Source organism: Nipponia nippon, unplaced genomic scaffold (assembly GCF_047370975.1).
Source record: "Nipponia nippon isolate SJK-2023a ecotype South Korea unplaced genomic scaffold, ASM4737097v1 scaffold_5, whole genome shotgun sequence".
Classification (NCBI taxonomy): domain Eukaryota; kingdom Metazoa; phylum Chordata; class Aves; order Pelecaniformes; family Threskiornithidae; genus Nipponia; species Nipponia nippon.
The window spans coordinates 991,536-1,017,368 of NW_028262369.1; the positions used below are offsets into that span (position 1 = coordinate 991,536).

At 56.2% G+C, this 25,833-nt stretch overlaps 1 protein-coding gene across 7 annotated transcripts in view; it reads right to left on the minus strand.

Moving 5' to 3' along the window:
- The window catches only part of LOC104011075 (ankyrin repeat and fibronectin type-III domain-containing protein 1), a 264,593-nt gene that overhangs the window by 175,222 nt on the left and 63,538 nt on the right, over nt 1-25,833 (minus strand). For all 7 annotated transcript variants that reach the window (XM_087731748.1, XM_087731749.1, XM_087731747.1 and 4 more), the window contains 2 exons: nt 7,652-7,848; nt 368-585 (listed from right to left, as the gene is read on the minus strand). In XM_087731748.1, the coding sequence (XP_087587874.1) occupies nt 368-585; nt 7,652-7,848 (415 nt within the window). The remainder of the gene's footprint in view (nt 1-367; nt 586-7,651; nt 7,849-25,833) is intronic.

Consider the following 25,833-nt stretch of genomic DNA (forward strand, 5'->3'; position numbering starts at 1 on the left):
GCAGGTGAGGCAGGGGACCGGAAAACTCATTTCCTACTTTCAACCTTGCTTCGTGCTTTGGAAGGCAGTGACCAGGGACAAGGCGCTTGCCCCACGCATCACTCGGCAGAGCAACAGCCGCCTCCGAGCCAGCCACAGCCCAGCGGGAAGCGGGGAGCCAGAAACCCTGCCAGGCGAGGCGGGCAGGGGCTCTGCCACGATGTGGGCAAACTTGAGCTGCTGCCGCCATCTGCTCCACCAGGCTGGAGCAGCCTCTTTTTCTGTTGTTTTGGTAATGCTGTGCATAAAAATAGCTCTCCGACTTGTCGGTGGTTTTGGGAAGCCGTGTGTGTGTGAATGCAGGGGGGGCAGGCGCCCCGATACTCACGAATTGCCGACGCAGCTTGGTCTTGACACGCTCGGCCTTCGTCTCTGCCGGGTGGACGGCATAGCCGAGGGACCCCAGGTGGTTGTCGACTGACAGGCTCTTCCTCATGTAGAAGGAGCGGGTGCGGAAGTAGCTGAAGGGGGCATCCTCCACCGCCGTGCCGAGCTGGGGGTCCTGAGGCGGGTCCGTGCAGTCGTCCTCCAGCCGCCAGGCCTCCCCTGGGGAGCAGAAGGACATGCCACCCCATCAGAGCCACGTCCTACCCCTCCAGCCCACCGGCGGGGATGCCCGGTGGACAGCCCGGACCCCCTCTGCCCACCCCGCATGCCGTGGGGTACGGGGCTGCAGGACTCGCTGCCCAGAGGCAGTCAGAGGGCACGTCCCTGCCGCAAGCCCCTCGTGCCCCTCGCCCCCACCTGCCCCAGGCAACAGCCCCTGCTCCCACCCCGTCCAGCCTCAGGTACCCACAGCCCCCAGCCTCCTCCTGGCTGGTCAAATACAGGACTTGGCCAGAGCCAGGGCCTCCAGGCACTACTGCAGTATAAATATTATTACTCAGAATAAGCAGCAGACCAAAATCCTAATATTTAAAAACTTCCTGCTATTTAACAGGGTTATCCCATTTAAAAGGGTCACTTACAAAGAAATAAAAGATTTCACTCATTCTTCATCACCCCAAGTCCAATAAGACATTCCACAATAAAAGAAAATGGTGTTTTTTCTTGTTTTGTTCTGTTTTGCATTGTTTTAAAAGGAACAAAAATCTTACACTCAGAACCGCACATGGTTCTTGCTGGTAGCGTTAACGCTACACGCCCCTATCAAATCTCTCTCCTGCAGGTATTCACATGCTTTGTACTGGGTAACGATAATAAAATCTCGCTTTGTGAATGGGAGAACTGAGACACCACAAATGTTGCAAATTACAAAAGGATTTCTGCCATCTCCTCCTCCAGAAAACTCTTTATGGGATGGCCAAGAGCAAATCAACAGCCAAATCGAGGACAGAACCCAGCCCTCCGGTCTGCTCGAGCTCCGCGCAGCCCGGCGCCAGCAGCACCATCTGATGCAGCGCTGCGGGGCTGGAGCGCCCGGAGACAAAACCTCATTGACGGTGAGAAAGCAGCGGCGGCAGAGGACAGCCAGCATCACGCAGAGCTGGCGCTCCCGGGGTAGGACTGACCATATTTCATTGCAACAAAAGGGAAAAATAACACAGCACAATAGGAAATGTCTCCATAATATCGCCAAGCTGCTCTTTTCTGAGGAGCTTAGATGCCGTGTGCTTTCTGTTGCCAATCTCGTCTTTACATCTGCAGCCTGCCCTGCCTCCCACCCCCAGCCACAGTCACTTCTCAATGGCCATAACAAATAGACAATAAACCCTTCTTGCTCAATTCTTGTAAAAACGATCGATTCTTAGCCATTGCAGCCCAAAAGGCCATCTCACATGATTGTCTTCAGAAACTCTCCCCCTCCTGCAGGCAGCGTCTTCCCAAGGCCAGACCATTTGTTTCTGGCTTCTGAAAAACCCGGCACCTTTGAGCATGAATGACCGCGACCCTGCTACACCAGGGCTGAGGAGCAAAATACTTCCAGAGTTTAAAGCAGATAAAGGGCCTAAGGTAAAATCCAGCCACAATCAGTGAGGGAAGCCTAGTTTACCCAGCAAGGCTGTGGGTTTTACATCGAATATGATGAGAGACAGGCTGGACTACGAGCCACCGCAGCCTCAGAGCAGCGACCGGCCGCTCCACCTTCTGCGTCCCAACTAACACGTCTCTTCCCCAAGCTCCCCGAGCTTTTTGAGGTGTAAAGACAGTTCACTGCGTGCAAAGTCCTGCCAGTGGATCTGGGGGCACCGAATCGAAACCAGCAGAACCGAGAGGACAAGAGGGAAGAAGAGAAAGGCAGAGAGCTTAAAAATGCAAACAAAGAGGCAACCTGGAGCACAGCACTACCTAGCATCGCATCTTTCTTTTTTTTCCTCCCCTACTTTCAATTTAATAAGCTGCTGCTGCTCCTCTCCAAATGTCAACTCATACAACACAGGAACTGCTGTTTGAAAGCTGTGATTATTCAAGGCACAAACACGTCAATCGGAGCCCAGATCCAGGCTGCCACCACGAGATAGCATCGCTCCGGGGACGCAGCAGGAAGCGCTGCGACGCAGGCACCGAGCCCGGGAGGAGACCCACCCACCACGCAGGAAAATCGCGCGCGGAAGGAGGAACCAGCCCCAGTGCCCCTGCTCGTCTGCAATGCCTCAGCCCCCACCTACACCGTCCCCTGCCCCCAAGGCCATCGATTCCCAGCCCCACGGCATGCCCAGGCAGCCGCCACCACTGCTCTGCGGCCCGGGTTGCGGGAGGGCCAGGGCTGCGGGCTGAAAACAGCCCAGCTGCCAGGGCACGAGGGAAGGGACAGCCACCCACCATGCCCCCTCCTCCAGGTGGGACACCTCTCCTGAGGGTGAAGGAGTTGGCGTTCAAGCCCCACAAACCAACGGGGTCACATCTGGTCTCCCTGATCCCAGTTTCCCACCGATTTTGCTGTTCTCAGGCTCTGCTCTCTCCACAGGGCTCACAGGCAGCCGCGTCCCCCAGCGCAGCCCCGGAGCAGGGCCCGCAGCAGAGCTGCTCCCCTCCAAACCTCTCTCCCGCTCGGCAGGAGGCCTACGGTCCCTCCTCCCCGGGAACGGGGAGCCAGGACCTTGCCTACCCCAAAAACCTTTTCTACGTGCTGAAGGAGCTCGTTCCTGATTTTTACCAAACAAGTAAATCAATGATCAAGCCCAGAGCCTGGAGAGGTGAGAGGAGAAAGATCAAGAAGTGCCTGGAGAGGAAATGCCAGGGACAGGAGCAAGCCCGCAGGCTGGAGTCCAACCATCTTTATGCTCTTCTGCCTTGATGCTGGTCACCCCTCTGCCATGCAGAGCTGTGCCTGACAACATCAGCACCTCTAAAAAGATGAAGCATCTTCTTGGGCTTGGCAATAATGAGCCTTCCTCTGTCCAACAGCAAGTCCCTGTGGAAGAGAGCACAGGGACCAGCACCACCACCCAGCTGAAAGCCCAAGGTGGGCATCTTCACAAGCAAAGCTCTTTCAGGAGGGGGCCGTACGCCCACGCTAAGTTCAACACAGATACAAGACTGACAGTCATCCAGATGTTGTGGAAAGCCACCCAGAACATCCCTGTGAGTACTGGGAAAATTAATTGCAGAGTCCTGGCCTAAGCTCAAATCCAGCCGCTTCCTTTAGGCTTCTTTCTTTTCCTCCTGTCGTGGCTTAGCCCCAGCCAGCAACCAAGCCCCACCCAGCCGCTCGCTCAGCCTCCCCCCAGCGGGGTGGGGGAGAGAATCGGAAGAGTAAAAGTGAGAAAACTCATGGGTTGAGATAACAACAGTTTAATAACTGAAATAAAATTTAATTATAATAATAATAATTTTAAAAAATTGTAATGAAAAGGAAAACAAGAGAGAGAAAGAAACAAAACCGAGGAAAAATAAGTGATGCAACCGATGCCCAGCCCATCCCCGAGCAGCGGTCACTGCCCCCTGGCCAACTCCCCCAGTTTCTATACTGGGCATGCCGCCATAGGGTATGGACTAGCCCTTGGGCCAGTCTGGGTCAGCCGGCCTGGCCCTGCCCCCTCCCAGCTCCTTGTGCACAGGCAGAGCAGGGGAAGCTGGAAAGGCCTTGACTGGCGTGAGCACTGCTCAGCCACAACTAAACCATCAGTGTGTGATCAACCTCATTCCCATCCTAAATCCAAACCGCTGTACCAGCTACTGGGAAGAAAATTAACTCTATCACAGCCGAAACCAGGGCATAATTCCTAATAAGCTCACACCAACCATGCTACCAGTTAGCTTCTTCCCAGCTTCCCAGCGGGGCATGGAGCCAGCTTCTGAAGAGCTCAGCACGTTGCATGACAGACATTGGAGAGAGGAGGCAGTGAAGCACTCCAGCATGGTCTGCTCCTTCCAGGTGCAAGGCAGAGGGAACTGCAAGGGGTCAGGCACAAAAACCCACGGCGCGACCTCCCTGTGCAGGCTGGCAGGTAAGGGCTGCAGGCAACCAAAGGCTGAGAAGAAGCCCCTGCCTGCTACAGAAGTGTTTCTCAGTCCCACCCCTAAAACTTCACAGGGCACAGAAGAAGGAAGGACAAGTGAAAGGCAGCTTGTTTCTCTGTGCTGCCAGCATGTGTGAAGCCTCCCGGCACACTGCAAAACATGACACCAAATGGATAATGGTTTGGACAAGGCAGGAGCTGCCTCTGTTTGACCAAGCCCTGTCTGCTCGTCTCCCCCTTGCTATGTCCTGGGCTCACGGCCATCAGGAGTTTTGGGTTAAGCCAGGAGAGCTGCTCCAGGCAAGGGGGTGAAGGATGGAGAGCTTGGAGCCTGTCCCACCTGACCACACCACCACTTATTGCAGGTTACCTGGAGGGGAACAACAAAAGCAGACCAACAGCAAACCCAGTTCACCGTCCCTCAGCTCTCCTGGCCATCCTCGGGGCCCCGGCTCCCCACCAGACACCTTGGTGCCCGCACAAGGACCTGCAGAGGAGCCGTGGTGCCCCAGCAGGACGATCTCCTGTAGCCTCCCACAGAGCGGCAGGGCACTCCCCTCCTCCGGCACTGCCACGCTGGAACCACGAGACACAAGGCAAAAGGCTGGGGAGCGTGTCCCCGCGGTCAGATGAGGATGTTGCATCTCATCCATGCAGGAGGAGACAACTTCTCCCACCTCACTTGGTGACTCCTCTGCTTGCGGCCCCAAGGACAGCAGCGAGTCGCAGCCCGGTTTCTTCCCTGCAGAGCAGTGAACTCTCCCTGAAGATGAGCTTACCACCTCTCCCATGAACGGCCCTGCTCCTGCCAAAGCCTTGCACCCCTGTGGGCAAGCCTCTTCCCGAGGTGGCTTTGGCCGTGTGTCCCCTGCTGCAGCTGGCCACATGTCCCACCCTCGAACAGGGAGTGGTGGCACCTGCTCAAAGCAAATTCACGAGTTCTTCAAGGAAAGGATCTTCCCTCCCTCCTGAAACCCTGCAGCCCAGCTCTCGTTCCTAAGCGCTTGTGGGAATCCTGCTTTCCTCATCAGCATCCCGGGGCTCGTTAACCTCCTGCGCCAGGCGCTGCTCCGCTCTTGTCCTGCTGCCCCGATGTCACGCCCTGCTGGCGGTGCGATCCCTGCAGCTGAGGGTTGCTGCATCCCCACGAGCGAGGCCAGATCTGCAGTGACCGAGGCCACCACTTGTTGCCCCAGGGCTCAGACAAATTTAGTGCTGTGTACTGCAGGTAAATACTGCCAAACCTGTGATCCGGGCTGCCAGGGACTGATACAATAGCCAGGCAATGTTGAGAAAAGCATCTTTTTTTTTTTTTCCCCTCCATGATAGCATGCAGATAGCCTTAATGAGTAGCTATTAGCAGTTCCTAACTGAGTATCAAGGAGCCAGGAAAAGAAGCTGGGAGGATCTGGACAGAAAACAACTCCTCGTTCATTCATCCACGGCTCTGGCTGTGGAGGGAGCCTTCCAGCCTGCGAGGGTTTTCATGGTCCTCCCTCTTCTTGGCATCCTAGGCACCCTGCAGCCATGAATAAAGCAACATCCTAAACGCTTGCTCTTCCTTACACCCGCTGCGCGCAGGGTTTGCTCTGGGGCGGCTGCTCCGCAGCGCAGCAGCACGCCTGCGCTCACACGAGAGGAGGCGCTTGCAGCAGAAGGTGATGAGGTTTGCAGCGGGTCTGACTCACGCTGGGACTTCATCCCACGGTCTTACACCAGCCTCCCGCTCCCTCCCGCCATCTCCAGCACAGCTCCCTGGAAGCACCAGCACACCAGCCAGGGACCTGCCGGCTGCTGAAGGGTGCTCTGGGTGCCGTGCCCTCCACAGCGGGTGCTCTCTCAGGCACAAGTCCTGCAAAGTGCTTTGTTTTGCCCTCTACCAAGAGGCAGACCTTCACCATTTATTCAGGTCTGTCCTTGCAAACCATGACCCAGCAAATCCTGAGAGCTCACAGAACCTCACAAGCCACCTTCAATTCCAGGCAATGGAGCTGCCTGCCATTACCTACCTACTCACAAGTGTCCCACTCCCTCGCGTCCCTAGCAGTCAGCTACACAAGCTTCCCCACAGGCCTTCCTCCCACACCGAGACCCTCTCTAACAACTGGATGGGCCGAAAGGAAAACCACGGGCCCTGCATGCAGCGGAGTGCAGCTGCACACCCGGGAGCACCGCTGCGACGAGCACAGCAGGACCGGCTCAGCGATCCTCTCTGTGCACGACTCTTAGGAGCATTACTATCACCAGGAGGTGAAACACCACCTGCAGAGCACCAAAATTAACCCAGGGTTTGGAGAGCTGCTCTGCTGGGTAGCTCCCAGTGATCTGACTGTGAGCAGGTTAGGTTTAAGAAAAATAAGAATTAAAAAATCCAAGGGTGCTGTTTGAAGGCAGCTGTTTTATAAGAATGTTATTTAGCGCTGGATTGTCAGCCCTGGCTTGCAGGCCTTATCTTTGTTTCAGTGCTAATAATCCCTTTCCCCATCATTTTTATGGCCTCAATGTGATTCCACGGGCACCAAAAGCACTGAAAAACTTTGGCCGTCAATGGTTTTGCCAATAAACTTATTCAGACCAGCTGGGCCAACCACATCAGTATTTCATCAGGATCAGCACAAGAGCAGAGCATCAGGATAAAAACCCTCAGCTGACCTGAAGGCCAACACACACTACCAGGCTGGGGAGCATCTGCTACAGCAAATCCCCTCCCTGGGCCAGGACAGTGGGACGAGCACAGCGGTGCCGCTCTCCGCCGCTGCTCCCGATGGAGACCAGCAACGAGTACCCTGAAGCCACCTCACGCCATAGAAAAGAGGCGCTTTGGCCGCTGCAGAGGCCAGAGAGCCACTGAGGCAGCAGCTCGCCCCGGCGTGGGTGGGCAGGAGATGCAGCTCGCCCAGAGGCAGAAGGCTCTGAGCATCAGCTGCCTGCATCGGGTGGCTTTCACGGGCTGACTCTACTTTTTCATCAGCGTAATATGAAAGATGGGGAGGTTTAGGTAACAGGCTCTAAGAAATGCTCAGAGAGGGGTGGAAATAACCCAGCCTCATCAAGAAGGGCTGGTTTTGGAGCAGGGTAAACCCCACACTGACAGGGGTTGGATTGATTTTGTTATTTGTGCCCCTGAAGAAGCAGGAAAGTTTTGCTAGGGTTTTGCAGGCCCCCTGGCAGACCGGGGTGGAAGCTCAGCCCAACGCTGCAGCACTCACCGGTAGAAGGGACCGTGCAGCCTTTCTGGCGGTCGGAGGCCAAGTGCTTCTTGTAGGGCTTCTGCTCCGGCATCTCCTCCTCCCTGTACACCGTGGAGTCGAGGAGGGGAAGCCTGCTCAGGACCGGGGACTGCGGGATGCTGGGCAGCGTCCGGGACTTCCCCAGGAGCGGTCGCTGCAGCTTTCTGTCCAGAGACCTTGAGGGGAGAAAACACAGGGCATACCCCTTTCAGCAGGCGAGATGGCTTCTTCAAGCCAGGACCCACTGACACCTAATGCCGTCACTGGACGGAGAGCACACAATCCTTCCCCAACACCAAACCGCACCCTTCCTTTGCAAAGCTCTGCTATTTCAGTGAAGCCTTTTCCCTTCGCCAGTGTATTTTAATTAGGATTTGCATCTTGAGCTGTGTCGTGGTTTAACCCCTGCTGGTAACTAAGCCCCACCCAGCCGCTCGCTCACTCCCCGCCCCATGGGATGAGGGGGAGAACTGGAAGAGTAAAAGTGAGAAAACCTGTGAGTTAACAGTTTAATAATTGAAAAAAAAAATAATAATAACAACAACAATAATAAAGAATATACGAAACAAGTGATACACAATGTAGTTGCTCACCACCCGCTGACCGATGCCCATCCCCGAGCAGCGATCGCTCCCCCCCCCCCGGCCAACTCGCCCAGCGTCTATACTGGGCATGCCGCCATAGGGTATGGAATAGCCCTTGGGCCAGTCTGGGCCAGCCGGCCTGGCCCTGCCCCCTCCCAGCTCCTCGTGCACGGGCAGAGCAGGGGAAGCTGAGAAGTCCTTGACTGCTGTAAGCACTGCTAAACCATCAGTGTGTGATCAACCTTATTCCCATCCTAAATCCAAACCACAGCACTGTACCAGCTACCGGGAAGAAAATTAACTCTATCCCAGCTGAAACCAGGACAAGCTGCAAGCCACAATCAGCATAAACAGCACATGAAGCATTTTAGCACTCATCCCACCTCAAAACGCACAGATAATCAAAATTAAGCAAATAAACAAACCAGAGGATTCAATGAAATGATATGAATTCCCTTTAAATGAGTTAAAAACCCCACTTAGCCCTGAGCATCATCCGAGACAGCAGAATGCTTTTTGTGGCAGAAACCAGGTCACCCAGGGGTGCCAGGGGCACGGGCTGTAGGGAAGGTCCAGACTGCAGCAAGACAGACTCAGGCAGCAGGCACTACAGAGGTCACGAAGGCATCATGCAACATGTAGAAACACAAGTTCAAGGTCTCTGTGGGGTCAAAACTCAACCAAGTCTGATGATGGGGCTCAAAAGCTGCAGGGGTGACCAAGATGCACACCAGCGTGCTAGCAGGGTGACCACGAGCCTCCTTCTCCTCCCAAATCCCAGAGCGTGCTGAGCCTCGCAGTGGGGCATGGGAGCAGGTCCCCTTTCTCCTGCGTCACCCCGCAGCGTCCCTCAAGGGATGGTCCTCGGGCGCCATCCTCAGGGATGACACTGGCCCAGGCCATGCTGCAAAGACCCCAGAAATGTGGTAAAAAGGAACGGATGCCCAGCACCGCCACGGCGCGAGGAGCCGGGGGGGATCACCCTGTGCCGAGGGCTGCAGGCTGGGATCACCCCAAGGCTGCCCAGCCCTGTCCCCTGCTGTCACAGAGCCCACGCCTGAGCCCAACCGAGCTCCCCAGCACACCCCGAGGGGGCTCGGCAAAGGGCCCCTCCTCACACAAGGCTGTTCCCAAATCCCATACTGAATGGTACGAAACCTTCAAATTTCCATCCAAAATTCAATTCTTAGCTCGCTTATGCTCACTGGTTCTTGTGCCAATATTAACCTTTAGCTTAAACAATTATTCCCTCTCTCTAGTGTTTGCTCCCATGATTAACTTCCCTTATACCGCAGCCACAGCTCCTTTCAGCCTGCATTTTCCTAGGCTGATTAAGGCAAATTGTTTCAGCCTCCTCTTGCAAAATGAGCTTTCACTCCCCATGGTTGTTTCCACACCCTCGCTTGCCCTCCCTCCAGCTCAGACCCCGCATCCTCCACCCGTCCTGGCGCATCAGGCAGAGACAAGCTCCCGGTGTGGACGGCAGGGCGAGCGCTCTGCCTCCCTGCACGTTACAGCACTGAATTTTATCCTATTTCCACTAAGCCAGTCCTCAAGGGCGCACAGGGAGAGTCTATCATGCAAAAGCTCCTGACCCTGGGCAGCTGCCTGTCACTGCTACGTTTATTATGATCGTTTTTCACTCCCCTTTACAAATGTGACAGCAGCTCCCGACTGGTGTCGGCGTCGATGCAATGCACAGGCGAGCAGCGACACCGGGGCCAGGGCAGAGCTGCGGCCCCACGCAGGGCTCCTGCGGGACGGCACCGCATCAGGCACGCAGCGACCGGCGGGCAGCACTCGGGCAGAGGGCAGGAGCCACAGCCCGCCTTACCCAGACCCGAAAAGATGCGTCCATTGGAGCGGGGACGGGGACCGCGTTTCCACATTTCGGTTCAGAAATTTATTATGATTTCTGCATAAATTGCATTTGCCTTTGATTCCCAGGCAACACAGCTTTGCTCCACAGAGCTGTCACTGAGCGCTCTGGGGACAGGGACGGCTGCAGGGACAGCACTGCCCCGGCCCTGGAGAGGCACCGCCGCAGCCGCGCCGGGCACGCAGCACCATCCTGCCCACTCCAAGCCCCACGCTTCGCTTGCATCGACATGAAAACAAGCTACGCCAGGAGATACAAAGCCAGAATTAGCATCCTGAGTTGTTTCTATTTCAGTAAAACGTATGTACCTCCCACTGTAACACATTTCCCTGGCACAAGACAACAGGGATGTAACTTAACACATCGCTGTGCTGCATAAATGAGTCCTAGGCTCTGCTGGAGTTCAAAACACTCCTTTTTGCTTGCATGTAAATCTCAGGGCTTTTAAACACACCTGCGTGTAGCTCCATCACCTGCAGAAAATTAGCATTTTAAGCACTAACATAACCTTTGTGCCTACAGTGCCACTCACACAAATCACACCGGGGTAAAAAGGGAAGAATTCACGCCCTTAGAGGAGAAATTTTTAAGTTGCGTAGCTGCAAACAATGACTTAGATCAGAAAGAGCAAAGCAACTAGAAACCCGGTTAGATCTGAAATCTGAACTCGAATTCCCACGCACACGCCAGCTCCGTGGATCTACCCAGGTCCTCCCGTGCGCAACTCCAGAGCCTCAGCAGCAACCGTCAGCCGGGACCTGACGCCAGCGGGAGTCACACTGCATCTGCGTATGCTTCCCGAGCAGGCTCCGCAGCTAGGTCTTATCAAGGATGCCACATCCCATTAATAAAGATCCCTGATGGAGTGTAAAGCTCAATTAGAAAAGCCATAATCAACGCTGTTACAGCCTATATTTAGCTGCTGTTCGGCATTTTGGTAGAAAGGAGAGCACATAATTGAGTCTTGACAAGGGTGGAAAAATCCTTCTGGCTGCGTGCGAGAGGTCCAGCAGGACCCCAGTGACAGCTCCATCACTCCCAGTCTGCAGACAGATGGGGAAACGTGAGAACCGTCACCAGGGCCAAGTCCCCTGCCACCAGCCCCGGGGACAGCCGCAGGGCACACGCCAGTTGTGCCAGGCATGGTGCAAGCCCAGCTGACTGCTCCAGCATCCCCACCCGAACCACAGCCCGTGACGCCCGGGGGACATGGGTGCTGCTGCCCCAGGCGTTTACTGAAAGCAAACAGGCTAACAAAAAAGCCACCATGACAAAAAAAGGCGAAAAAAAGAGGCAGAACACATCTCAAAACATGATCTGCGTCTGGCGCCTTCCCCATGGCGATGTCTGGCTTCTCCATCACCCCAGGGAAAGAGAGGGGAAGGGCTGAGCAGAGATAAAGGGAAGGGAGGGACAGAGAAAAGGTTAATGCAAGTTAAACCAGAGAAATCCAGATCCTGCATCCCTCCTGCAAGCAACCACACCCCCCCAGCCTGTCCTCCCTGCTTATTTCGATGTGGGAGAAGCTGCTCTGCGGAGGGCACTTCCCAGCCCCGCCTGGAGAGGACAGAGCCTGCAGCTTGCCCAGGGGAAGGACGGAGGAGTCACCGTGCCAGCCACAACAGAGACAGCAAGCAGGAGGGAAAAAATAACCCTAAACCCACTACTCTCACCATCCAAAAAGGACCCCAATAAGCCTCACCGACTTACCAGGGAACTGAGCAAGAAAACCTCCCGCACATCTCGTGGAAAAGCCTGAGGATGGGACCCTCCAGGGATGTCCCATTCCTGGGAGGAGGGAAGCCCTCGCCCTGCCACAGTGCTCAGTCCCAGCAGCTCTCAGACGAACCCGAGCGTGCACTATGCTAATCCAGCTCCCCCCAGTCTTCCCAGAGCCAGGCTGCTCACGGAAAATGGGAAGGAGAGAAGGAGGTTAAGCCAGGGAGCAAGGCTGAAGAGGGAGAGGGGCAGAGGAGCGGGGCACCAGCTGCTCCGGACCTTGCTTGCCTGCTCCAGAGCTGTGGCTTGGTGACAGCCATGCACCCTGACACGTGAGGCCATTTCCAAGCTCCGAGGGGGACAACGCGTGTCCCGACGGGCTCACAGCCCCAAAAGGCAAATAGGGATTCAAAAAAAGGAGATGGAGAAGCCAAACGGCTGCTCCTCCTCCTGCAGGGCCACACGGCATTTCACAGGTAATTGTGGGTGGCTCCTCTGCACCCTCAGTCAGTTACTTCACTAAATCTGCTGAGCAAAGGAAGCTTAGAGAGCTGAAGGTTTGGGGAAGAACAGCTAAGTGAGGTACGGAGATCAGCCGGGGACTGATGGAGGATGGCAGGGATGGGGCCAGGAGCGCCCGGTTGTTGCAAAGGGACACTACCAGCCGGCAGCTGCTCCTGCCTGCAACGCGCTGCTCAGCCTGCTCCTCCAAGGAGGTGTAACTTAGCAACCTGACCTTAAAAACTCGGCAAAGGTTTCAGCTGGATTCAGGAAAATGAGAGATGCTACAAGGCAGGAGGAGCAGTTACCCACCACAACCCTCCACTGGACTGGGGCAAGGGCAGACGCAACCCTGCCCGAGGAGGAGGGCGAAGGCGGCGTGCACCTCCTCCGCAGCCTGGACCGCACAGCCTCTTACCACAAGCAATGGCTGCAAAATTGAAAAAAATGAACAAAACACCCACATCCATTCCCTGAAACTGCTTGTGGAGACCCAGTTGGGTGTAAGGTGCCAGGCACAAGGGGACAACACTGTATCCCACGAGCTCACAGGCCCAAAACGCAAACAAGGATTTAAAAAAAAAAAAACAAAGTGGAGGAGCCAGGGCATGAGGAGATTTTCCAGTGGTGCTCAGCTCCACAGTGCAGGGTTCACCTTTTACTGCCGTCCCCATGGTGCCTCACCCCACTTTCCATCCATGCCCAGGGAGAGGCAGAGCCTGCTCCTGCGGGAAGCAGCCGGGAGCAGAGCTGGATGGCGGACACCCCAGCAGCCGGGGCTGCGGGCCCTGGCCAGCCCCGCTCCCAGCGCCCGACGCCAGGCACGGCTGCGGAGGAGAGGTGCAGCAGAGGAGGCTGCCGGGGCCTGAGAGGCCGTTTCTGGACAGAAGCAGGAGGCGACAGCGGCAGCAGCCTCCGGGACTTGCGTCCCAAAGCCCAAAGCAGCGGCAGGGCCCCACGGAGCAGCAAGTGAAGTTTAAGGGGATGGCCCAGCAGTGGGGAAGCCTAGAGAAGGAGTCAGAGGAAGCGATACAACCAGCAAAATACAGGGTGGCCTCGAAAACCAAAGCCCAAGGATTTAGGAAGAGAGTAGCCTTCACAGGGCACCCGCGCCTGTTCACATCACCGTAGTTTGCTCTGGAAACCTTATCAGCTGTTAGCAAACCCATAGAGTCACTGGTACTTTTCCAGTGACCCTGTGAATTGCAAAGCCAGAGAAAATCACTAAGAAATCTTCCCTTTGCATTCAAAAAAAATACCCAAACAGAAAATCTTCTTTTCTCGCCCAGTGTATGTACCTGAGTTAACTATCCAGCAGCCAACGCAGAAGCCACAGAAGCACCAGTTCTCATCTCAAGCCACCTCCTTGCAGCAGGACCCCCTGTCGCGCAGAGCCACGTTTTTAGCAGGAGAGAGGAGCAGCCAACACCACGGAGGGAGGCAACCACTTTAACAGAGAAGCCCGAGCATCACTGCAGGGGACAGCCGAGCCCTGCGCACGGTCCTCTCCGTGCCCCGCACGGCTGCCGGGCTGCACCACCCGCAAGGTGCTGCTGCCGTGTCCTCCCCCGGTCCCAAGAGCATCCCTGGAGCACAAGAAGTTCGGCCAGTCCCAGCCCTGCGCTGGGGACCGCACAACCATGCTCGGTCACTTTTTAACTGTTGGGGGCCAGAGAGGAGGCAGCAGCAGCCCCGTCTGCTGCCTGCACGGAGCACACCAGGTATCCCCCGTGCAGGAGTTCAGCCCTGAGACATCTCTCTCTTCCCAGTTCAAGCCAAGCCTCCACAAAACTGTCTTCATGCTGTTAGAAGGTAACAGGGGCTGAAGAGCGGAGGATGGTAGCTGAAAACAGAGCATCTTTTATCTGGCTGTGAAACAGTTTCAAAGCAAAACAAAAACCAAAACAGCATTCAGCCTGCAAGTTCAGAAAAGGAAAAAATAAAAACCAAACCATGTGAAGCTATAAAAATACCTTCCCAAGCTCAGCTGTGAGCTGGTAAATACCATGATTTCCACCAGCTGGTTTGCAAAAGCTTTCTCTCCTGCCATCTCTCTGGCTTGAAGTGCATCTCTCCCGCAGGGGCCGTCGCCCGAGCACTGAACAAAGCACCGCCCGGCTTCAGGGGCATAATTGCTGCTGTCCCTGCGAAACTGCATGTCAATTAGGAGGGGTGACACGGGCTCGAGGGGCCGCGGGAGGTGCAGGAGAGCAGGTCGTGCCTGGAAACACTGGGAGAGCCTCAGCAAAACGTTTCAGAAGAGCTTCTTGGAGGAGCATTCAGCACCCACCGCCCCTCCGAGTCCAGCCGTGCGCCGGGACCCAGCCCTGCTTTCAGCACCCAGCCTGCCGGGCTAGGGGCCAGTTACCACATTTCCCAGAAAAAGGCCAAAAGGCCTGGTCGTGGCAGCAGCTGCGTGCCGAGCCCCGAGCGCTCCGGTGAGCGACAGCCGGTGTCACACCCGGCAACTGCCGACGCTACCAACAGACTCTCACCCACCGGGCATTTGCTCAGTGCTAAAGACCTACTGCCGCTCTGCCGGCACTCCCCCCGGCACCACCGACACCGTCAGCCCAAGCGGGTCAACAGGCAAAGCCAGCGCCGGCTGGCCAGCCTCATGCGCTGCCTCAGGGAAACGAGGTGAAAACCCACCAACATTTCACACCGGCAGTTCTGAACCCAGGCACCGTGGCTGTGTTTTACAGCAACGCTTCCACGTCAACATTTACTTAAATGTAATTGTTAAAAAGGGAAAAGGAAATACTCTGGGGCCAGACACGGCTGTTCATTTATTCAAAGTATGTTGGGTTCTTCGTTAAAAGAATGTTCTTTTCTGTCCCCATTGCAGGCAGCAAACCAAATCCCCGGCCAGCGGGGAGCTCTCCCCGGTCCCCCCCAGGGCCTTCCCCAGCTCCCGTGCACCCCGCGGGGGCCCTCGCCGGCGGTCACCCTGCCCCGACCAGACCCCAGCGCACAGACACGCTCTGTCCCCGCGATGCCACAAGACCATCCTTCCCACGTCCCGCGGAGGAGAGGAGCCCTGCGCACCCTCTTGCCCACCCGCTACGCCGACCCGCACACCGCGAGCAGGGGCGAAGCCGGCACCGGGCTCTCGGGAGGGCTCTGGCAGAGATGCCCAGCCCAGGCCTGCTGCAGCTGCGCCTCCCCAACAAACACAAAGGCCAAAGACAGAAAGTCCCCAGTGAAAGAAGCAGAAACACTTATGGAGCATGAACATTTATCCTGCTCACGGAGTTCTCTCTGATAAACGGGGAAAGAGGGCAGACGAAGGTGAACACATGAATCCCGGCACGACGCGGAGCAGGCGAGCGTCCTCCCTCCCGGCAGCTCGAGAGCGTGACCTGCATCCTCAGGGACCAGCGTTGCAAACGCCCCAGGGTCCCTGCGCCTGCAGCCAGGCTCTGCCGTCCAGGCACCCGCGAAGCCGAGAGGACGGCCGAAGGCATCTGGGATGCTCTGCAGGCAACACAAAAGGCTCACGGACCACTCTCCAAAAGAAAAAGGGCTGAGGCTGCGCTCCCCACCTCATTAAGAAGGGTATTTTGGATGAATTAGGAAGCTCACCTAAAGATCTTGCACGCAAACTCAGCCGCCCGCAAGATGCCACCCCAGGGACACAGCGACGGCCCAGAAACGGGGCCAGCCCCGAGGCAGGTGAGGGACAGCAAGGCGTCTTTGGGACGCAGCCGCTGCGCGACAGGCACGTTAGGAGGACAAACTGGCCCAGAGAAGAGCAACACAGTTCCTTGCTTTAAATGACAAACCTTTCAGCTCCACACTGTTATTACCCATACACTGATGTTTAATGGCGGGGGAAAGCAGAGATGAGAAGGGGTTATGTGACCCGCCAAGGGCTGGACAGAGCAAAAACCCCCCGCTTCCCAGGTTCACAAGATGCTGAACCACAGACGCTGTGCCCTGGCTCCTGCTTTTCTTTTGTAGGGATTACTCATCTCCTGTTTGCTCTTGAAAAATTTCAGAGACAAAAAGCTAATGAAGCACAAGTAACACGGAAGACAAGCATCTTCGCTCAGATTTTAAAAGGTTGGCTAACTTGCAATATAAATACGTAACTGCCTCCTTTAGATTTGCAAACACCTTTCCAGGAGGACACAACGGGGGTCGAGCGTGATGCCCAGCACCGCAGCCACCTCCAGCACCCACTGCCCTCCTCTCACCGACCCTGCGCCGGCACAAATTCACCGAGGTGGGGCCGGAGCCGCGATGCTCATTCACTGCTGCCCCCCGGCACGGCACAGCCCCTCCGGGGATGCCCACCGGCCGCACGGCCAAACTCCTGGTCCCGTTCCCAGCCTCATGACACAGGGCTGGTCTCCCCTGTTGCTTCTAAATCCGAGTCACACGACCGAGGAGAGAAAAAGCCGCTGAGATCATCTTGGAAAGGACACCGCTGCTCCCGGCAAACACCAGGGAGATGCTTCAGGCATGAACTCTACGTGCTCCAGCACAGAAAGCATAAAGACAGGCGAGACATCTGTCGGGGCTGCTCGGTTTGTTTTAAAGCCTGCAATTTCTGCAGTGTGACCAAGTTCTCCAGCTCTTAAGGCTAACAATGGCAAAGCTGGCCTAGCTCTGACTACTAACCCCTGGCAAAAATGATTATTTCATATATTTTGGTCAAAAAATATATTTAGAATCACAGGCTTGGACAGCATATTGTTGTTTTAAACCCTCCCGGGCACCAGCTTTCAGCCAGAGCTTTAGGCTGGTTTTCATTTTCCTTTGAAGCACCAGAACATCGGGAGCATGAGAGGCAGGTCACCACCATGGTCAGACGGACAAGCCCGTTCAACAAGGCGGATTTTTATGCTTCTGATGTATCCCTGTAATGTCCCTAAAAAAACAGCTTTCAGTGAAGGAGGAATCGATGCCGCGGGTCGCTGGCAGCAGAGCTTTCGGCCAGGGCAGGACCCCCCACAACAGCTGCTCGCGGCGGGCGCTCGCCTCTGCCCTCCTGGGCTGGAGGGGTTCATGGGTTTTATCTGTCTTGCGAGGGAAGAAGCAAACAGCCCCAAAATACCAGAAACCCCAAAATACCAGAAGGGAAGCCCACCCCCCGGCCTTCGCGGCAGGGTGCTGATCAGCTGCCAGGCTGAGAGCCGCCCCGGTGCGGGAGCGCGGAGGCCGGGCAGCCGCAGTCAGGCACGGGTTCCCTTGGCGGCAGGCTCAGGTCTGGGTCCCAGCCAGCCCCAGGGCCTCGCTGCACAACATCACCAGCGCCGGGAGCAAGCAACTGCCCCGCAGGGCTGGGTGCGGGTCCATCCCATGGGATGCAAGGGAAGCAAAGCCCAAAAGCATCCTGTTTCTAAGCAAAAGCCCGGGCACAGCTTTAGCTGCCAGGCTGTCTGTGAGCCGTTTCAGCTCAGCACCCGCAGAGGAAGGCAGAGACTGGTTCTGCCAGGGGAAGCACATACTGGCCGCTGCCCCCCAGGAGGGAAAAACAGCCCCTAAAATCCTCAGTTTGAATAACCTCCCACTCTCCCTACCTCTCTCTGGAAAAGACGAACATGAAAAGCCAGCACGGCTGCTTGGTTCAGGGCCTCGCAGCGCACACGCACGGGGCGATGAATCAACACACACCCGCTGAAACCCACTTCGCCGGTGCCTCTTCTCTCGGCAGCGATCGGCCCTGCAGCCCAGCGCCGGGGCTCCGCTCTCCGCTCCTGCCCTGCACCACCACTTGTACCTCATCAAACAGCACCACAAGGGTTAACAGCACCGTTACCGTGAATTGCTTTTACCCTTCGGTCACAGGATGTATTTTCTCCGTGTGTTCCCCGGTAATACTCTCCCGCAGGCTGCTGGGTGGTTTGTGCAGGAGCAGGCTGCGGCCGTCCGCACCAGAGATCGCGGGAGGATGAAATCCCAGGCAATCCAGCCCAGCCGACAACAGGCTGGGAACTGCCTCAGCAGCAAGCCTTCCCGAGGTAAAACCAGCCTCTGTTCCTCGTGAATATAAACGTGATATAGTTTTTATGCCTTTGGAAGGTCATCAAGGTGGTAGGAATAAATAACCCACGGGTTTCTATTGCTCCAAGTAACAAGCCCTTGCAGCCTCGGGGGTGCCGGCTGTGGGTGCATCTCTGGAGACTTCTATAACATGCACCAGGACAGAGTCCTTCCATTATCTAAATTTTAACTATTTGTTCTTTAAAGCAACAGAAAAATGCGCTGAAGCTTTCCGGTTTTTCACAAACATGGATTTGCCACCAAGAAAAGATGCGACAGAGGCGGCCACCTGAATTCTGTGCACAAGGTAGGCAGCAGCGGGCCCAGAGCAGCCGGTCGGCACGAACCCCAGCTCCGGTGGCTTCCAAGCACCAAACACCTGTGGAAGGACATGGGTGCTCCGGGCAGCAGTGCCCGCACCCGGGGGGCTGCCTCGGGTGGGGGGCGAGGGTCAGGGCTCTGCTCTGCTCCCCCAGGCCAAAGCAGTTGCCGTAGCCAGCTAACCAGGAGCTGATTGTTCCTGCCTGCATTCTTTCCCATGAAAAAAATGCAAACTAAAAATATTTTGCATAAATTTGTATAATAGCCAACCATTCCTATGGGGGAAAACACAGAATTTTGAAAAAAAAAAAAACAATTAACTTTTTAATTATTAAAGAAAGTACTCTGGTCTTCCCATTTGAAATATTCTAAATAGAAGTCTCCTTTTTTTCTTTCCTCTTTAAAATGTTTCTTCCTGGGTCCAGAAAAAATCTCCTTTGTCAACGCCACCCCCCCACCTCTCCGACTCTTCAGGAGCCCCGTCTCAGCCCAGCTACTGCAGCAGAGCATCAGCTGGATGCTCTCTCGGGAGCAGCCCTCTCCTCCTCTTCCCCCAGCAAGGGGCTAAAGGAGATAACCCACCCACACTGCCTGCCGGAGGGTGCTGGGCTGGGCACACGGCTGCTCCGCTCCGACTTCCCACCCTCCACGGGAGCCAGGTCAGGGCCGGTCACTTTTAGGAGGTCCTGAAGCATGCGAGGATGGGTGGCTGTTTGCATCCCCTGCTCAGCCTCCTGCACTGGGGTGCTGAGCATGCCAGCGGGCAATGGACAGCTGATACCGTGTGCTCAGACCCCTCCAAATCCCCAGGGCTCTGCCCACTGCCCCCACCGGCACTCACGGGCTCCGACGCTGCCATCCACCGAAATGCTCCGAGGGTGGCCCAGCTCTGCTGGGAGGACAGGCTGAGAGCTGGGGGGGTTCAGCCTGGAGAGGAGGAGGCTGCGGGGAGACCTCACTGCGGCCTTGCCGTGCTGAAAGGGGGCCGACAAGAAAGGGGGGGACAGGCTTTTTAGCAGGGCCTGCTGCGACAGGACAAGGGGGGATGGTTTTAAGCTGAAAGAGGGGAGATTCAGGCTGGATATAAGGAAGAAATTGTTTACGCCGAGGGTGGTGAGACAGTGGCAGGGGTTGCCCAGAGCGGTGGGAGATGCCCCATCCCTGGAAACCTTCAAGGCCCGGCTGGACGGGGCTCTGAGCACCCTGATGTGGTTGAAGCTGTCCCTGCCCATGGCAGGGGGATGGAGGGGATGGCCTGGAAAGGGCCCTGCCAGCCCAAAGCATCCTGTGGTTCTGTGATCCTCGCGGGCTCCCCGTGTGCCGTTCAGCTCAACATCTCCTTGAGGCATGCGAGCGCACAAAGCCCCTTCCCTTCACCTCCAAAGGCACGCGATGCCCATGGAGCAAGGTATCTTGACGGCTGTTAGCAGGACAGCCAACACCCCCATACCTCCCCTGCGCCCGCAGGGCCCCCCTCAAACCCACTCCCAGGTGGGGAGCAGCATTTGCTGCACGAGTGGAGTGAGAAAAGCCCCCCGGGCCCCCCGAGCCAGGAGCGGGGCTGCTGGGCACGCACCCGGGGGCTGCCCTGCGCGGGCAGGAGCCGGCTGAGGAGGGCAAACAGGGACAACCTCCGTTCAGAAATCTTCCCCTTGCCAGCCGCCGCTTTTATTAGAAGCTGTTAAAATTCACATCCGCCGTCTGAAATCACTTCCTTCCCCTTCTCCGTGCGTAAGTCCCGGTGTGTATTGCTGGTGCTCCTGTTTCCTACCTGCACACCCACCCAGCTGTGACTCAGTGCCAAAACAGTGGGTGAGTTAGGAATCAAACAGTCTTTCTAGCAACCATGACTCACAGGCCAAGGCTTTCTGCTGAAGGAGAAGTTTTCTGTAGTCATGCTACATGTGTAATTCCCCTTAATACCAGTATAACTTCCCCTTCCTCCCACTACCCCATCCAACTACCATTCCAAAATAAAGGATGACTATCCTTTTTTTTCTGCCTAATCCAGGCAAAGATTAGCTTCAGCTTGTGCGGAAAATCGTCAGCTCCCAACCTCATCTCCTGTCACGAAGATTAGCTTTAAAAGGAGGCCAGACGCAAGGCATAAAGGAAGAACACCAGGTGCAAGCCACATCACCTGGCTTTAGATACAACACGGCCCAAAACCCAAAAAGGTGACACCAAGAGCCCCAGTGTGCTTTTCCAGCCTGTCAGACCCAGAAAGCTTGAATTTCCCAGCCAGCTCCCAGACCCGCGTGTACCTGTGCTTTCACGGCAGAGATCTTAAACACGCCTCTACCTACAGCCACAAGAGCAGGCTTTTGAGGAGCACCAAGAGGCAGCGCGGACCAGAGAAGCAAGGCACACCTGGCTCTGCCCACACCGCTTCCCCCGTTAACGTGCTGGTGCCCGGCACCACGGCAGGGCGAGAGAGGAGGGAGCCAGCAGCCCGCTCTGGGACCAGGAGCACTGCAGAGCGGTGGCCAGGTTACTGGGTGCTGGAACTGGAAAGGCACCAGGCATCCCCCAGTGCACAGAAACCTCCGTGGACAATCAGGACGTGGCAGGTTCTGGCGGAGAGGCCCCTTGCGAGGACAGGTTTGATGGGAAGAGAGATTTCTTGTCCATGCTGCTCCCCAAGCTCCCTCCTGCTAGATCACAGCCACAGTGATGCAAACGACGGGGGAGAGCAAAGCTAAAAAGCCTCTTTGGGTTTAATATGCAAAGCCCAGGCAGCTCAATCAAGCACAAAAGCTAAATGTCATTTCCTCCCGTGGCATTGCCACTCTGCTCACAAAACAGAACGTTTACATCTGACGGCTTGTCATCTCTGTGAGACACCCGGGATGCGGCGCTCGCGCAGCCTGGGGAAAAGCTGACGCAGAGGAGAGGGGAGGAAGACGTGGTCCTTCACCTCACCGCCAGCACGGAGGGCGAAGGAGGCAGCTGCGAGACGCAAGAGCTGAAAGGCACCGGTCAGCCCAACAGCCACAACTGCACAGCGCTGCGATGCCAGACGAGGTGGGAAAGCGCAGTGGCAGCACTCCCGATTTCAAACAGGCTTCACCCAACCACGCACAAGCGGTGCTTGAGGACAGCCAGCCATCCAGCCGTGCAACCCGGGAGCACCCTGCGCCCTGCCATCGAGCTCCCCGGCCAAGCATCTCTCCAGCTGAAAGAGGCTGAAGTTTTCAGCTCCAGCTCCTAAAGCTCCTTCTCCTGTTCTTGCACGGCCAAGCAAACGACACCAGCTAAGTTGTAAAGCTGCTGAGTGTCTGCTGCCTGCTACAGTTAACAGGATGAACGGGTGCTCGGCACTTCTGCAAAGCAACGGTCTGAGTCACTAACACTGGATTTAGGACTCCATTTCCAGCTCAGCCTGGTTAGGCACAGGCACAGAGCACCTCCACGCAGTAGCGATGGACATCAACCTTTTACTTTTTTTTCTTTCTGTAACAGGTTACAATGATCTGTTTGTTGCAGCAAAAATGCGAACCCGTGCACCCAGACACATTTTCCTGCTGGCCTCCCAGCAGGCGAGGAAGGTGTCAGAGCTGGGAAGTTTGAAACACAAGTGCCACCAACACCTTACTGACATTTCAGGTGGAAACTTCTCACTTAACCCAAAACACTTCTAAGATCCTTACTTGTTTTCTCTTTTAAGATGCAGGTATCTTTCCGTATTGACGTGTCATTTGGAAGCAGAAAGGTTTTGTTCAAAACATGTCAAAGACAAAGGGGGAAAAGTCAGTCAAACTATCGGCCATGTATGAGAGAGCCTCAGTGCCCCTTAGAGATGCCTCTTTCGGGGAGAGGTTTACCGTGTGTTAAAAGCTCAAGCTGCAGGATACAGTACTTGAGAAAAACGGTCCACGCACTTTTGCAAGACTAAATGCTGCAGGTGCGCGCACAAGACGCCCCAGCATCCATCGAGGCTGGCAGACAGACAGAGGCTCCTCTGGAGCTCCAGGCGTTGCCCCACCACTCTGCACACCCCGACTGGCTGCTTGCTCCATCCTACCAGCTCTCACCCCTACATGTGTTTAAAACAGCCAGCATTGACTAAAAACTCCCAGACTGGGACTTGGAAGGAGTGGGCTCAGTCCCCAGCACCGTGTCCCATGCGACATTGGGCAACAAGTCCCTGCCGCTGAGAAGAGAATATCAGGTTCGTGACCACCTGAGGAACCTGGACATCCATAAGTCTATGGGACGTGACAAGATGCATCCCAGAGTCCTGAGGGAACTGGCTGATGTAGTTGCCAAGCCACTCTCCGTAACATCTGAAGTCCCTGGTGACTGGAAAAAGGGAAACATCGCACCGATTTTTAAAAAGGGTACAAAGGAGGGCCCGGGGAACTACCGACCTGTCGGCCTCACCTCACTGCCTGGGGAGATCATGGAGCAGTTCCTCCTAGAAGCTATGCTAAGGCACATAGAGGACAGGGAGGTGATTCAAGACAGCCAGCATAGCTTCACCAAGGGCAAGTCCTGCCTGACCAACCTAGTGGTCCTCTATGACGGAGTGACTGTATCAGTGGACGAGGGAAGAGCTACGGATGTCATCTATCTGGACTTCTGTAAGGCCTTTGACACGGTCCCCCACAACATCCCTCTCTCTAAGTTGGAGAGAGATGGATTTGATGGGTGGACTGTTCGGTGGATGAGGAATTGGTTGGATGGTCACATCCAGAGGCTAGTGGTCAACGGCTCAATGTCCAGACGGAGATCAGTGATGAGCGGTGTCCCACAGGGGTCCGTACTGGGACCAGTACTGTTTATCTTCATCAGTGACACAGAGAGCAGGATCGAGTGCGCCGCTGGCAAGTCTGCAGATGACACCAAGCTGAGCGGTGCATGGACACGCCTGAGGGACGGGATGGCATCCAGAGGGACCTGGACGGGCTGGAGAGGTGGGACTGTGTGAACCTCATGGGGTTCAACGAGGCCAAGGGCAGGGTCCTGCACCTGGGTGGGGGCAACCCCCGGTATCAGCACAGGCTGGGGGATGGAGGGGTGGAGAGCAGCCCTGCCGAGAAGGCCTTGGGGGTGCTGGGGGATGAAAAGCTGGCCATGGGCCGGCCATGTGCTCTGGCAGCCCAGAAAGCCAAGCGTCTCCTGGGCTGCATCCCCCGCAGCGTGGGCAGCGGGGCGAGGGAGGGGATTCTGCCCCTCTGCTCCGCTCGGGGGAGACCCCCCTGGAGCCCCGCGTCCAGCTCGGGGGTCCTCAGCACGGGAAGGACATGGGGCTGTTGGAGCGGGGCCAGGGGAGGCCACCGAAATGCTCCGAGGGTGGCCCAGCTCTGCTGGGAGGACAGGCTGAGAGCTGGGGGGGTTCAGCCTGGAGAGGAGGAGGCTGCGGGGAGACCTCACTGCGGCCTTGCCGTGCTGAAAGGGGGCCGACAAGAAAGGGGGGGACAGGCTTTTTAGCAGGGCCTGCTGCGACAGGACAAGGGGGGATGGTTTTAAGCTGAAAGAGGGGAGATTCAGGCTGGATATAAGGAAGAAATTGTTTACGCCGAGGGTGGTGAGACAGTGGCAGGGGTTGCCCAGAGCGGTGGGAGATGCCCCATCCCTGGAAACCTTCAAGGCCCGGCTGGACGGGGCTCTGAGCACCCTGATGTGGTTGAAGCTGTCCCTGCCCATGGCAGGGGGATGGAGGGGATGGCCTGGAAAGGGCCCTGCCAGCCCAAAGCATCCTGTGGTTCCAACACAGTGCCACTGTGATACACCCCAGGACGACGCACAAGGCAGTCACGCTCCAGTGACGGGGACTCTTGCAAGGCTGCGCTGTAAGCCAGAGGCAGAAGACTTGCTGCCATTTTTCTCTCTCTCGTGCTGTGCACAGCTAACACAGGATTTGTTCCTTCAGTGCAGTTTTCCAGCTCCAACTCTTCCCCATCATGACCGCGTGCTTGAACATAGAGGCGCTGCCAGAGCTGAAGAGATATTTTTGTACACCCAAAACCAAGCACAATCCTGCCAGGAAAACATTGCCCACTACCCCTCCCTGCTCACCCTCCTCAAAGCCCATCAAACTACAAAGCAAGGAACGTGGATCAGGATATTGGTGTGGAAAACAGCCCCCGAGCAGCTCCCCAGTCCAGCCTCCACAGCCCGGGACAGGGTCCCACTCCCGCAGAGCAGCAGGGACACCCGGACCCTCCTTCACTCCCCTGCGAGCGCAAAGGTGAAGCATCACCCGGAGCAGCGTTCCTGCAGCTGGAGATTATCTAACGACATGAGCAAAGCAGGCTGGGCAAGTTGGAATTTTTAATTTAATTCTTACATAATTTAATTCATTGCTCATTAACACCAACTTCCAATCACTGATTCAGATATTGAGAAAAAAGGCACAGAAACCCTAAAGCAAACACCTCGCCTGCCCGCTCCCCGGTTCAGCACAAGCCAAGCACCTCTCCTCCCCATTCCCCAAGCTTGGCTACCCTGCGTTTCACCCCAGGTCGCACCACTGCTCCCCCAAAGCCAGGAGAAAGCTCCTCTCCTGGAGCCCACCAAGGACGTAGGCTCTTCACCCCTTACGTTTTCAGCGGTCTTCAGTTCTGCTGCCTCCAAGGGCAAAGGTCTCCCCCAGAGGGGGGCGCGAGGTCTAAAGCCAGGCACAAATCTCTCCTCCCTCTTCCCCCATCCTGAAGGTCTCCTCTTCCACAACCAGGTCAGCGATCTCCAGGTAAGCACGTCAAAGCCCCTCTGCGGGGACCACAGGGGACTCTGGGGACCACAGAGGAGGGGAGAGGGGACAGCTCTCAGAGAGGGGACATGCCATCGGCCTCCTGAAGCCAGGTGAGCAGATCTATCCAAAAGTGGTACTGGGCCAAGAGAGAAAGCCGCTAAATCAAACAGCCTCCCAAAAGCCACCCCTGGGCAGCATTTGGGATTTTGAACAAAGTGCCATTTGTTACTGCTGCAAGTCACGGCTCCCACAGAAGGGCTGGCCTTCTTGGGGGGTTTCTGCTCGCCAGCATCGCATTCAGGCCAAGATCAACTCCAAGAGTCCCCTCGAGAAATTCTCCAAAAACGGTTAACTCCATCAGCTCATGCCGGATCCTCGTCCTCCCAGAATCGCTGCAAGCCCCAGGATCTCAGCCCAGGACGCTGCCACGCTAGCTCGCTGCGAAGCAGCCTTGGCTGAAACCAGCAGC